The sequence below is a fragment of the Mobula birostris genome, chromosome 3, assembly GCF_030028105.1.
Source record: "Mobula birostris isolate sMobBir1 chromosome 3, sMobBir1.hap1, whole genome shotgun sequence".
Lineage (NCBI taxonomy): Eukaryota > Metazoa > Chordata > Chondrichthyes > Myliobatiformes > Myliobatidae > Mobula > Mobula birostris.
The window spans coordinates 166,616,390-166,631,663 of record NC_092372.1 but is presented as its reverse complement, the minus strand read 5'-3'; the positions used below and the strand labels follow the sequence as shown (position 1 = coordinate 166,631,663).

At 40.8% G+C, this 15,274-nt stretch overlaps 1 protein-coding gene across 1 annotated transcript in view; it reads left to right on the top strand.

The window, feature by feature from the left end:
• Positions 1-15,274, top strand: part of LOC140195398 (E3 ubiquitin-protein ligase HECW1-like) — a 409,392-nt gene that overhangs the window by 304,327 nt on the left and 89,791 nt on the right. Inside the window, exons 15-17 of the mRNA XM_072253630.1 lie at positions 2,600-2,734; positions 7,412-7,517; positions 8,484-8,580. Coding sequence (XP_072109731.1) covers positions 2,600-2,734; positions 7,412-7,517; positions 8,484-8,580 — 338 coding nt within the window. The remainder of the gene's footprint in view (positions 1-2,599; positions 2,735-7,411; positions 7,518-8,483; positions 8,581-15,274) is intronic.

Sequence of the window (15,274 nt, the reverse complement as noted above, 5' to 3'; positions counted from 1 at the left end):
CAAGTAGGTTAGAGCTAGAAATTGGTTTTATTGGGAATAAATCTAAAACTTAGCAATTACTTTTAGCGATTTTATTATTTTGTACACATCTTTTGGCGAATATTATCTTCTTTCACATTAATCTGTTTTCAATTTTAAAAAAATGTTCAGTGAGTCTAACTAGAAAAGAAGGACTTTTGTTCTGCAGTTGTTCCATAACTGTTCAATACACGTTTGATACTTGTTTGATTCTGAGGTGCCAGGCAACTGCACCAGCGGTGCGTCGCAGGTTTTTGCCAGTCAGTTTACAATTGACACTCGTGCGCCAATTGACACTCTTCAGCCAATGATTGGTGTGTCAAGGCCGACCTGGACGGGAAAGGCAGTTTCCCGGAGCAAATAGCTTTCACCACATTGCGTCCAGATATAATCGTATGGTCTGACACCAGTAGAGAAGTGGTTATTGGTGAACTCAATGTTTATTAGGAAGACAACATCGTGAAGCCCATGAGCACAAGTTAACTAAGTATGCAGAATTAAGGTCACAGTGCAGAGGCAGAGGGTGGAAGGTCTCATGCTATCCATTCGAAGTAGGTTGCCATGGCTTTATTGCGTTCACTTTCCAGAAGTGGCTGCGTGACCTTGGCTTCACTAGAAGAGAGATCGTCAACCAGCAGGGCTGTAGCTGAGGCAGCAGAGACAGGATCATCATGGGTAGGGACCAAGTATGTCCAGAGGGGCAGATAGTCAGACAGTGTATACATATCTTGCAAACCCTTCAGTAGTTGCATAGACACCTGAAGAGCAGACTATCTGTTGGATGGAAGTGACCAGCAACTCTGATAGAGGCAGATGCCAAGTTTTTAAGCTCACCAGTGGGAGGTGGTGCTTTAGCACTGCTAGCCCACCACCTCGAGGGGGTCTTGATCATAAGTGGGCCGAAACTCCTGAAGACAGGTGGTAGATCAACTGATGATCCCACTGGTGATAGCACAAGACAGTTAACATCTTAGTCCACGTGTATTTTTAATTCTTTGTTCGTCCTTTATGAGCTTTGCAGTTTTGTACTTTTTCGAAAATTAAGCCTTGTTTTTATATTCAGTTACCCATCACAGTGCAAAAGAAAAGCAGAAAGTGATTGTAAGCATGAATTCAATAAACAGTGTTTGAGGAGTGGCGCCCCACACAGACTTCCAATCTGCGCCTTGTAAGGCATGGAAATGCCCAACGCAGGCCTCTCCAGGTCTGAGTCGACGTTCCCTCCCTCCTTCCCAATGAACAGTGGGACAGTGGGAAAATGAGTTCTTATTGATAGCGAGTCCGTCAGGAAAACCGTTGTGCATTGTTTGTGAAAACACTTCCTCACATAATAGAAGACATGATCTTAATAGACACTATAAAACACAACATCAGACTGAAGTAGGAGGAAAACTGAAGCTAGTGCTTGGGTCTGAGTTATGGAAAGAATATGTGATTAAGATAAAGGAAGAAATCAAAAGAAGAGAAAATATATTAAAAGTTTCATTAAGGTAAGTAATGTTTATCTTGTTTTATATTAAATCAATATATCATGTATAAATGCTAAATATGTCAATATTAGCATATTTTTACAAGAATTGAATGGTGGGGGGGTGGGTACAAGAGTTGTATGGCGCATCTGAACGTGCGTGAGAAAATTGACGCATGGTCTGTAAAAGGTTGGCCATCCCTGCTCTAGAGGTTACAGAGAATGGTGCAAAGAACAAAAAAAAAATCATCCAGTGAGGGGCAGTTCTGTGGGCAATAATTGCTTGGTAATGAGAGATAATGGCCAGATTGGTTCAAGCTGACAGGAAGGTGCAGTAATTCAAATAACCACACAATGGTTACAACAGTGGTGTGCAGAAGATTATCTTTGAACACACAGCAGGTACAACAGGCACCTAATAAAGTGCGTGCTGAGTATATGTAAGCCAACTTGCTCCAGGTAAGTTTGATTTTTATTCTGAAGCTAGCAACACGAGTGGATGATTTGAAACAGTTTGTAAGTTCTAGTCCGTGAACAAGAAGTGTGGTACTTGTGCGTAAAGTGTAAAAATGGAGCGGCTGAGTTCCTAGCTAATTCTGCATGCCTGAATGTGGAGATCTTTCATTTCTCAAAACACGATGTAAAATAGATCAAGGTTACTTGGATTCTCATAGCTCTGTGCTCCATCATTGATTAATAGATAAGGAAGACAAAATTGAAGCTATGCTAACAGAGTCAAATGAAGTAGGAGGGAGTTTATGGGAGCATTAACTTGCACAAATCTGTCAAGACAATGTCCTATTTCTATGTTGTAATATGTATATATTTCTAACATGCTATTTCCTACCTTGTTTTAACCAAGGGAGTTAAACCATCATACATTAATCAATCAATAACATTGCTCACAGTTTTCAGTTTTATGTATCTTATGTGCTTTTTGTTTTGCTCTGTAGCCCATTTCCAGCATCACAAAAATACTTAAAAAATATCGTTTTGAGTAATTGTACCTGTTTAAAAGTATTACATGCATATTAATATTGCACACCTGAATTAATATGGAGTAGTTTATTAATGAAGAACATAGCTTGCTAACAGAATCATTCTCCTTTCCAGTCATTTTTTGTTGATCACAACAGTCGTGCAACAACATTTATTGATCCCAGGCTTCCACTGCAGAATGGCCGTTTGCCGAACCATTTGACACATAGGCAGCATTTGCAGCGTCTGCGCAGTTACAGTGCAGGGGAGGTAAGTACATACTGGACTTTTAGTCAATTTCTAGGAACAAATTTACATGCCTTTAAATTGTGTTCTATTAAGTTGTTTTGCACAGTTGTGGATGATAGCTTATGTCAGGGGTTCCCAATCTGTGGTCTACTGACCTCTTGGTTAATGATAGGGGTCCACAGCATAAAAGAGGTTGGGAACCCCTGACTTATGGGGACCAGTCTGGTTCAATTTGTACTCCACATATAATCCGCAGCTAGCAAAACCATAAGCAAAGACTTCCCTACAGTTGATTTCACATGTGCACTAAAACGAATGATGCCAAGCCACACAGACAAGAATTCTCTCCATTTATTGACCAGTCTGTTGAATTTTTTAATTACAATGCAACATTGTGTAAAATCATAAGCTAAATTTGAAAGGATTTATAATGAAGAAAGTAAGATGCCTTTGAATGAGACTGGAATGAGCCAGTTCTATTGAAATAAAATTAACATGTTTCTTCTCTACTGAAATAAGCAGTACATTTTGAAGATTAATATAATGTCAAAACAAGAATCTAAATGTATAGTTTACCTGATGTCATAAGTTTGGCTTACAAGCTGAACAAATGTTCAGTCTAATGTCCAAATCCTGGTTGTCCATAATTACAAATCTTGCCTGAACTAAACATTTATGGAAGTTCATTCATTGATTAGCTCTGCTGTTTGAATTATTTTGCCATGCCAGATCTTGTGACTCTGCTGTAAAACCATAACAACCTGAAGCACATGACCTAACTTTGAAAGCAGATAGCAGATAACAGGAAGAATGTTTGGTAAATACAAAAAAATATATATATATATTTACTTTATTTTTATGTTGTCCAATATCTGAAATTTGGGTTGGTCTCTGTCTCAAATGTGCCAGATTTGGACATCAGACCTGTATTGATCAAGTTCAAATTTTAAATGAAATAGCTTCAAAGTAAGGAAATGGCAATTTAGGACTGAAATGAGGAGAAATTTCCTCATTCAGAGTGGTGAATTTTTGAAACTTTCTTCCATGGAGGGCTATTAACACTCAGCCAGCAACTTCAAATCTGAGATTGTTACATTTTGAGATATTAGAAAAATAGGGGATATGGAGTTAGTGCTGAAAATATTGTTAAAACAGAAGCCTTGATCTATTGAATGGCTTACTCCTGCTTCTTTTGTTATGTTCTTATTCAGCCCTCACACCTTCTGCACCATTCAGTAAAATCATCATTGTACCTCAGCACCATTTACTGTGCTGACCATATTTGCCTTGATCCCTTGGTCAAGGATCAAAGATCAGCTTTATTCTCCATTTATAGTTATGTGATTAGGTGAACTGGCGCGAGATGTAAAATAAAAACAGCGACTTTCAACAATTAAACAGAATAAAAAATTATATAAAAATAAAGTTAGAAGTACAGAATAAAATCTACATAAATATATAAATATCAGTATGTATGTACAATGCAAATACCATTATATAAAGCATTATATATTATCCAAAATCTATCAATCTCTATCTTGAATATATTTTGATAATGAACCTTCAGAATCCCCTCTACCATCCAGGTGAAGAAATTTCTGTTCACCTCTGTTCTGAATGACCAACTCTTATTTTAAAAGTATGACTCCTGATTTATGACATTCCAACCAGGGGAAATATCATCCCAGCATTTATCCTGGCATGTCCCATCAAAGTTTTGTGTTTCCTCTGGGACAGTGTTGTGTTTTGTGTGACATTGTTTGTCTCTTTCTAAACTCAAGAGAGCATTGACCTTTTAGCTTCATACAACAAGAGAGACATGTCTTTGTGAATCTTCACGGAAACTCCCTCTATCACAGATACTTTTTTCAATTAGGGAGATGAAGTGACTGCACAATATTACAGTTGTGGTCCTACCAGGTGATACAATTATAGTAAGAGTTCCCTATGATTGTACACATATCTTCCTGCAATGAAGGCTAACAACTTTTTGGTTTCTTAACTGCTTGCTATAACTCTATATGAACGCTCGGTGTAAAATGACATTTAATACTATTACATCCCTTATCATTTGGAAATTATTCCACATTTCTTTTCTAACGTAGTGGGTGACCTCGCATTCTTCTACATTATATTCCATCTGATGTGACCATTTCTAATCACGTAACACATTTTTGTCCCTTGAAGCCTCTCTTCCTTACAACTCACGCTTTCGATCATCAGAATACATGGATATGTTGCTCTTGATTCTGTCGCCAAACCATTGCAAATAGGTTGTTATATTGGCTGATAAATGCTTTGTAAATAGTGAGCAGTTATTTTTGGTTTTGAATGATAGAATTGCTCAGATTCTAGTGTTTGTGCTTGATCATCATTGATTCCAATGATACAACACCAGTCAAATCCTTCCAACTCAAAGATGACCTGCTTCTTCTGATTTTCATTTTTTTCCTCCACTAACCAATCCCCATTCCTTGGCAGTATATGACTTCCAACCCCATACACAAAATTATTCAATTCTTTCCTGGCATCTTATCAAGTGGCTTTTGGAAGTCTCAATGCACCACTCAAAACTGTCCATCTTGGCAAGAAATATTAAGAATAAACATTTAATCTAAAGGGAGTTACATCACAGAGCTCCAAGATGCAGAGGCATCTTGGTGTCATGGTGCTTGTTTCACAGAAGGTTAACATTGCAGGTTCTGCAAGTAATTAAGAACAGTAACAAAGTTATCAGTTATTGCTCAGGGGAGGGGGGATATTAAAAACAAAAGTATTGCTTCTTTTGGTGGTGATTTGTAAGACCACATCTGCAACAGTGTATAAAGCATTGGCTGATTACTTAAGGAAGATTGATAGAATATTGGAAGCAGTAGGTTTACAAAGCTGGTTCTTGGAATGGGTGGATTGTTACAAAAGGAGTTTAGAAGAGTAAGATATGACATGATTGAAATATGCAAGATCCTGTGGGGTCTTGACTGCCTGGATGTGAAATGGACGCTTCCTCTTGTGGGAGAGTCTGGAACTAAGGAATACTGTTTACATATACAGTATGTCATCATCCAATTAAGACAAAGGTGAACAATTTTTTTTCTGTCAGCTTCAGATTCATGAATCTTTGGAACTCTCTTCCTCACAGGGCAGAATAAGCACGCAGTCTTGGAATAATCTTAAGGGGACAAAATGTGGGAGGAGGAGTTCCTATCAGAAGTTAGAGAAACTGATGTTCATGATGTCAGGTTGGAGGTACCAAGGTGGAATATGAGATGCTGTCCCTCTCACCTACGCCTAGCATCAACCTGGCAGAGGAGGAAGTTGTAGACACTCGTGGTGTGGCAATGGGAAGTGCAATTAAAATGGCTGACCACTGGGAAATCCAAGCCGGTGTGGCAGATAGAACAACAATGCTCACAAAGTGATTTCCCCCAACCTTCGTCAGGTCTCACTGATGTAGAGGAGGTCACACCATGAGCACCAGATGTAATAAATAAACTGTTGGATTCACTTGTGAAGAGCTGCTTCACATAGAAACATAGAAAACCTACAGCACAATACAAGCCCTTCAGCCCACAAAGTTGTGCCGAACATGTCCCTACCTTAGAAATTACTAGGCTTACCGAGAGCCCTCTAGTTTTCTAAGTTCCATGTACCTATCCAAAAGTCTCTTAAAAGACCCTGTCGTATCTGCCTCCACCACCGTTGCCGGCAGCCCATTCCACGCACTCACCACTCTCTGTGTAAAAAACATACCCCTGACATCTCCTCTGTACCTACTCCCCAGCACTTTAAACCTGTGTCCTCTTGTGGCAACCATTTCAGCCCTGGGAAAGAGCCTCTAACTATCCACACGATCAATGCCTCTCATCATCTTCTACCTTAGAATCTGCAGATTTCCTCATGTTTGCAAGTTAGTCTTTTTACCACTTTCCCTTGCTCTGACTTGAATTAGAAGTACACTGATATTGTTGCACACGGGCACTAAAAGGACTTCTAGACGTGCAGTTTAACATAACGTCTTTATTTTCCTTTCTGGAGATACAGGAACACAAGCACATCGGCTTACCATGCATGCTGTGGGGCCATCTCCGTCTACTCCATCACGTGCGCACTCCCATGCCCCCCAGGAACCCTCAGCTGCCCCAAGTGCCTGTGTAAGCTTTGCCCCTTGTAACCATCAACCAACCCACTAAAATATTACCGTTGCTAGTGCAACTGAACATTAATCAAATTGTGAATGAACAAAATAACAACCCAAAGCAATAAAAATAATATGAACATAATATAAGAAAATTAGAGGGGTATCCGGTGTCCATTAATATGCTCCACATTACTATGGGTCCCACAATATATGTCAGCTTTGTTCCTTCCTAACAAACTCTGGTATCGTTATCCATTCCTTTACTTTGCATCATCACCTTGTCCCTTCTCCTTATCTTAACACAATTCCCCTTTCCAGAACCCTCCCTCCCTTACCTCTTGGCTTTCTAGTGATGATGAAACTTCATATTAAGAATAGAAATATTTTAGGACGGCATGTGTTGTGACGGAGAGGTTCTCCACTAAAATTATGTCATGTGGTTTAAAACATCAATGTTGAACTCATGTAGCCAACTCTACTGGGTAGCTGTGTACTCAGTCATAATAGTCACTTATTTCCTGATCCTGATACTGAAAAGATTATTTCGTGCTCTGGTATAGGCTTCTGATGTTTCACGAGTCCGGGGATCTACACTGTTAGCCAGACCTACTAACACTCTGGTGGCAGCCATACGCAATCAGTACCATCAAGATGCTGTGCCTGTGGGTAAGCAGATGAAAATACATTTAGTTTTTATTTCCTTCTCGCTGTCACAGGGCTTTACGATAAAATTCAGCCGTCCTGCTTGGAGCATGTTCTGAAAGAGTACACTCTTTTTGGAAAAGCTTTCTAAGTTTATTGGCAACAAATATAAGCACTAAGCCCTGGCTTCAGTTTCCAGAAATTCCACAGTGTCATTTTTTGAACTTTCTTGATAGGATTTTTAAAAAATGAGGCATAGAAGTATTTTTAAAGTTTAATTTGGTTGAGGAGTAATCATTAATTACAACCAACCTGGGTTTGAAGAGTTGTGTGTGTGTGAGGGTGGGGAAATGATGGTGGTGATGTTATTTGTTGATGGGGGGAGTGAGGGAGGGGAAATAAAGAGTATTGGTGGTGATGGCAGAGGAAATAAATGTTCTATGCTCCACAAACTTGATGTTATTCCAGATCACGTATTTTTCCTCCGGTTTTTAATTGGTCAAAAAATCCTCAGCCTTGCCTTCAACATAATATGAAACAAACCTTTCCTCATCTCATGGTTAAACTGAGGTGTACATGTCAGGTTACATCCAATTTCTATACATTACTATTGCAGAGTTAGCTAATCTCATTCAGGAAATACCAGGGCTGTTTCTAGAGGGGTGCAATTAAAAAGAAAAGGATTAGTCAGGCCTGGATGTCCAGCTACTGTGGTTGTACGATTAATATATAGGTAGAATATGAGCACAGGGTTAAATCATAATGTAAAATTCTTCCTTCAGTGGGGAACCAACTGCCTGTATTTGCTATTCAGAAGCATGCTAGATAATGGCCGTCTGCGTAAGATGTGCATGTACGTGTGAATCAGTAAGTGTGAAATCTTGTCCCCATTAGGAGTCAATATCTTTCAGCAAAAATGTTGACAAAATATTAAACATATAAACAGGTGTACAAAATGCTTAGAATGCTCATTTTTTTCCCCAATTACAGCATACAATGACAAGATCGTAGCTTTCCTCCGTCAGGCAAACATTTTCGAGATGCTTCAAGAGCGGCAGCCCAGCCTAAGCAGAAATCACACGCTCAGGTAAATATACATATTATCAACTGAGTTCAGGGAGACGCAAGAGAATCTGCAGATGCTGGAGGTCTTGAGCACCGCGCAAAAACTGGGGTAATGCAGTAGGTCAAGCAGCATCTGTGGAGACAGTGTTTCGGGCCAGGGCCCTTCATCAGGACTGGAAAGGAAAGGAGCAGAAGCCACAATAAAAAGGCAGGGAAAGGATGAAGCAGGAGCTGGCAAGTGATAAGTGAGAGCAGATGAGAGGGGGAATGGGTGGTGGAGCGGGGAGGCTGAAGAAAGAATCTGATGGGAGAGGACAGTGGACCATGGAATAAAGGTGGGAAACCAGAGGAAGTCTGTGAGATGGGGGAGAGGAAGAGACAGGTTGAGGAGACCACAGGAGTGGGAGAAAACGGGGGTGGGGTGGAGACAGAGGGGAGTGGTTACCAAAAGTTAGAGAAATCGATGTGATGTTGGAGGCAGCCAATATAGAATATAAAGTCCAACCTGCACCTGGTCTCAATATGACAGGAGAGGAGGCCGAATACAGACATCAGTGTGGGAAGGGGAAGTGAAATTGAAACTGACGGCCATTAGGAACCCCTGGCTGCTGTGTCGGATCTGACTTTTGTAACCACTCCCTCTGTTTTTCTTTCTCACCCCTGCCTTTGTTTTCCCTGATTCCTGTGGCTAGCTCATCCCTTCACTCCCACTCCCCCACCCACACAATCTGACCATCACCTCCTTCCTTTTATTCCATGGTCCATTGTCCTTTCCTATCAGGTTCCTCTTTCTTCAGCCCTTTACCTTTTCCACCTATCACCTCCTAGTTGTAAGCATCATTCCTTTTCCCCACCCACATACCTACCCCTCCCCTCATCTGGACTCACCTCTGATCTGACAGCTTGTGCTCCTCCCCCTCCCCTAACTTTTTATTCTGGCTTCTGCCCGCTTCCCTTCCACTCCTGATGAAAGGTCTCAGCCAGAAATGCCAGCCATTCATTTCCCTCCAAAGCCACTGCCTGATCTGCTGTGTTCCTGCAGCATTCTGTGTTTTATAACTGAGTTCATGGTTTAGTGTTGTTTCCGTATATGGAACTGATTGAAGTTCATGCCAGTTTACAAAATGCAGGTGGCCATGGTGTGCTTTATAGCTCAGAGACTGAATTCACTAAGTAAAGGTATCATTTTGAACTTGTTTCCTTTAGCTGTCCTTCCTTACTGTAACTCACTGGTCTTGAGAGTTACCTCTCACATATTGCAGTGGTAACCCAAGATTGACTTGTGCCACGGACATTTTGACTCCCAAGACCTTCAAAACTGAGTTTGTTCTTAATTAATTATTAATACTCAAATCCTTTGGATTACTAATAGAATAAGACACATTAAATACCGTACATTTCCATAAGCATCTTATTTTATGAATTTTACTGTTTCCCCATTTTTTGAACCACCTCAGGCTTTAGACAATTCCGGGAACCTGCAGAACATTAATTTGGATCAAAGTTGAATGTCAGAACAATCAGTTGAGATGCAAAATCTGCCATCTGCACCACAATTCTGCACAAGACCATTTAATAAGAACAACTTTAAGTAAAGGTTCATTTATTATCAAAGTACGTATGCAGTATACAACTCTGAGATTCTTCTTCTTCAGATAGCCACAGAACAAAGAAAAGTTCAGAGAGAGACAGCAAACCCACCAGCATGATCAACAACCCCCCAACCCTCCTCCTCCGCTCTAAAAGCAACAAGAACATTGACACCCTCCCCCCCAAATCCCCTTACCCCCATGCAAAAATAAAGAGAGAGACTTCGGGCACAGCATTAGGCCACACAAGCCTCCGCTTCGGCAGCAGAGTTATCTCACTAGCAATCAGAAGGCCTTCGACACTCGCCCCTGCATTCACCTCAATATTTTGACCTTCATTGTCACTTTAGTCAGCAAGATGGAGTCAAATATCAGCTCATGCCCGTCTCGTAGTTTCTTCACCTCGAGATTTGTGCTTGTGGCATCCTTGTATTTTCTTGGAGACAGCAAAGCGCTGGATTGCTCAAGCGATCTTCAAACTGGAAATCGCAGCCTCTAGCAAATCTAGAAACACGTTCAAGATGAAAAACAGACATAAATGAAGTGAAATATCGGTTTTGTGATTTATCCAGAAGAATGAAAGAGCTTTGTACGCAGGTACTATCTTGACCGTAGAAGGTGTAATAAGAATAAAGTGGAAAATGTCAATACAGTTCTCATTGAATGCACCTCTAATTTTGAATGGACTTTGAAGATTTTGTTTAGCAGCAACTGTAAAAATATATTCCTCCAGTGGCTTAATACACATTGACAATAATTTGACTGATATTTATAGATGATGAAGATCAGCACTTTGGATCCTGGCCAGAACCAAAGTGGTTAGTTTATCTCCTTGGGTCAGTCATGCTGTTGGCCTTAATTGTGCAGATTATTAAGAAGTGCTCAGTTAGAGTTGCTGCTCCTAACTTGTATTGAATGTCAGAGCAGGCTTGAGGGAATATATATCCCTAGGTACCAAAGTGATCAATGACCTTGAAGTATATCCCAACCTAATAAAAAAAGTTGGATTATAATTAGAGGATATGGGTAACCCTAGGTAATTTCTAACATAAGTACATGTTCGACACAGCATTGTGGGCTGAAGGGCCTGTATTGTGCTGTAGGTCTTCCATGTTTCTATGTTCTCTCCATTTTGATCCCTTGCTCAGAGTAGCTCATCTTCACTTTAATAATAAGACATGAAGTTGAAGAACTATGGTCAGGAATTGTTGTGCTTTTGGACATTTGGGGTAATCACTTTTGAATTGTGTTAACTGGGTTACCAATGAAGTGTTGGTGGCAGAAGAAGGCTCCCACCAAATTTTTAAATGCACAGGACTTCCTCATATCTGCTGTAAATTAGATATTTTAAAGCTCAGGATTAAGTGCTAATCTCCCACTGCCATGAGGGTGGCAGAATGGACAATGGACAATGGGTGATTTGTTACTCATTACTTTTGATGAGAAGGGAGCTGGATTTATTGCTTGTTCTCAATACGTTTTAACACAGAAAATGTAATCAACCAGTGATAGCTATAACAAAATGAAATAACAACAATTGTGATCTGAAGACACAGGAAAGTGTACAGATGCTGGAAAACTGGAGCAACACATGCAAAACGCTGGAGGAGTTCAGCAGGTCAGGCAGCATCTATGGAGGGAAATGAACATTACGTTACAGAGTTGACATTACGGGCCAATACACTTCATCATGACTGGAAAGAAAGAGGGCAGAAGCCAGAGTAAGTGATGGGGAAATGAGGAGGAGGATGAGCTGTCAGGTAATAGGTGAAGGGGGGAAAGGTAGATGGGAGCAAGGGGAAGGGGATGATGTGAGAAGCTGAAAGATGATTTGTGGAAGAGGCAAAGGGCTCAAGTAGAAGAAATATGATTATAGAAGATGGTAGACCATGACATGAAGGAAATGAGGTGACAAACCAGAGGAAGAGAGGTGTAGGTGATGGGCAGGTTGTGAGGCCATGGGATTCATATTTGATGGGAATGTCTGTTTCAGTTTAGGATATTGTTCAATATTGAATAAAAAGTTCACTAAATGTTGTGCGGGTAAATCACCAAGCAGGGGTACGGAAAGCAACCAGGTGGTCTGGATAAAACAAATGCTTTTGAAAGGTGGTGTGAGTTAAATTTGGAAGGGATGATTTATCAGTCCTTTTTAGAACAAAGGAAAGCCCACATCTGATTTGGAGACACACAAGAGACTGCAGATGCTGTAAATCTGGAGAATGCGGTGGAGGAGCAAGTGGAGACATGAGAGAGACTGCGTGTGTTACTCTATGTTCGATCTGATTTTCTCCCCTCCCCAAATGGTACTCTTATAAATCATGGACTGACAGTAATATACAACACCACTGCACTGTTCATTTGCAAGTTCCACATGCTGCATTCATTTTAGAGAGTGCTCTTGAGAAATAGATGATATCTCTTCCTGCCATCACAGGGTCATTTGTTTTTTTTAGTTTCCAGCATACGGAAAAGCTCTGAAGTCTGCTTCAGTGAATTGTGCAGAATAGCAGAAAGGTTACAGAATGGTGGGAGACCATTCAGCCCATTGAGACTGGGCTGGCTTACTGCAGCAGGGGTAATCAGCAGCTCCATACCTGCTTTGTCCTTTTTGAAAGTCCACAGTGGATTCCACCTCCCCCTGTCTTACTCACTAAGTATTAAATCATCTCACTCTTTGGCTCTTTTGCCAATCAATCTCATTTCCCGTCCTCTGGGTTTTGACCCTTTTACCAATGGGAGTAGCTTCTCTCTATCTATTCTGTAGACCCTACATGATTTTAAATATCTCATTTAGACTCCCACACAATCTCCTCTATTCCAAGGCAAACAACCCAGTTTTCCCAATGCGTTCATATAGTCAGAGGCCACTCATTCCTGGAAGCATTCCACTGAGTTGCTTCTGGACAATTACCAAAGTATTTTTGTTTGTCTGAAGCTTTGTTTCATGATTACTTTTAATTAGTTAAAGATTTTCCCACCACCCACTATTCTTTTCCTATGACACCTTTCACCCCTCATCTCGCTGTTTCAGTGAGAGTCACAAATTCACATCTTCTCTACCAGCTGACTTAAATTCTATTAGACACATGCGAAGACTAAAATAAAGCCAGTTGAGGACAGACAAGCTATGGGCCAGTCACCATTTATAACTGGACATGAGATGATCACCACAAGAGTTCATGGTGTGAACTACACAGTCAACAAACCTTCACCTCCCCAACAATCGGCATATCCACATGAAGCATTGTCATAGGAAAGCAGCATCCATCATCAGAGACCCCTACCACCCAACTCATTCTCTCTTTCCATCAGGAAGAAGGTACAGGAGCCTCAAGACCCACACCACCAGATTCAGGAGCAGTTATTACCCCTCAACCATCAGGCTCTTGAACCAGAGGGGATAACTTCACTCGACTTCACTGAACTGTTCCCTCAACCTATGGACTCAATTTCAAAGACTCTTCACCTCATCTCCTCGATGTTTATTGCTTGCTTAGTTACTTAGTTGTTTATTTATTATTTCTTTTTGTATTTGTAGAAAAATAAAAACTGGTTGTCTGCCCTGTTGGTGCGGTCTTTCATTGATTCCATGATGATGATTAGATTTAGCCTTCTCTTCTCCCGAAGATACCCACAAGGCAGTGGGGTTTGTAACCCTGAATAGGGGCCCATACCAGGTACTGTCAGCCAGAGCCAGCTGAGCCCGGGACTCGTGTAAGGCTGGGTCGTCACACCCTGTTATAGTGACATGTGGAGCCACTACCCGCTACCAAACCCTACAGAAATCCAGAGTGGAGCCCCTAAGGCGGTTGGGTGACGTATCACATCACCTCCCGGCAGCTCCTTCAGCCAAGCTGATGCCAAAAGTACTGCTTTGCATTCCTTTGGACCACATCCACAAGGCCGAGAGGAGGATCTTGATGTCTGGACAGCCCAGGATCTCCATATTCATCGCCCAGGTCTGTGCCCTGGAACCGAGCGCATCCATTGTCTACTTAGACAGACAGAGCCATGATGATGATGATTAGATGTATTAAGTATGCCAGCAAGAAAATGAATATCAGGAGTGTATATGGTGACATATATGTAGTTAGATATTAAATTTACTTTGCACTTTGAACTTTGACTTTGAACCTCAACAAAGCTTACACCAATCAGTCAAGCCAATGGCTGCAGTGGGCTTGGGACTGAGCTGAATGAGTTGGAGTTGGATGGTCTAGGTCATGTGTGATGGTCACATGAGAACTACGAATATATAGTGCATGGCAAATGCCACAGGAATATCTTTTTTTTTGTTGAATTTAATTTGATTATTTTTATTAACTTTGGTAGCCACATTCCTGACTTTTGGTGACCACTGCTGAAGACAGAAGGCAGAATGTACCTTATGTCATTTACATTGGAGATATGAACACTTTGATATAATTTTTCAAAGAACTAATGCACCACCTGCTTTAATAATGAACTCTGAAGGACTAAGATGTCTGGCATTGTATGGCACCAGCAGGGAAGGTCCAATCCACATGCTGTGTTAAATTTGATTTACAGCACCTGCTGTAGTTAGCCTCAACATCCTCGGCTAAGGAGTGGAAAATAAAGAATAGATGCTGCAGATCTGATTAGATAGGGCAGGGTGGGGAAATGTTTCTATCTGTGTGACTGTAAGATTAGGCCCAGGTAAAATGGATGCCAAGGTCAAATAATCTTTCTGCACTTGAGAGCAGGACAGGAGAATAAAAACAGCTTTGAGAATGCGCCACGTTAACAAGGGGAGAGAACTCTTCATTTATTTTAATTAAGATACCAAATACAGAAAAGAATGATTTCCACAAACTATGTCTTAGCGGAAATATAATACTGAAATTACTTTTTGTAACAGAAACCAATGGTAATTGAATGACATTTCTCTGTTCACTGTTATAACAAGTAACCTACTATTTCCCTGTGTCAGATTTCCTTCCTTCACTCGACTATCAGACTGAACTATGTCATATGGACAGGTCCATCATTATGACTAATAGTAGCCTGGACTCCGGATACAATATTGTGCACGTTAATGTATTTATACATGACTGGGATCACCTAAGAATAGAAAGCTTAAACCATTCTGCACCTTGGCAGAGC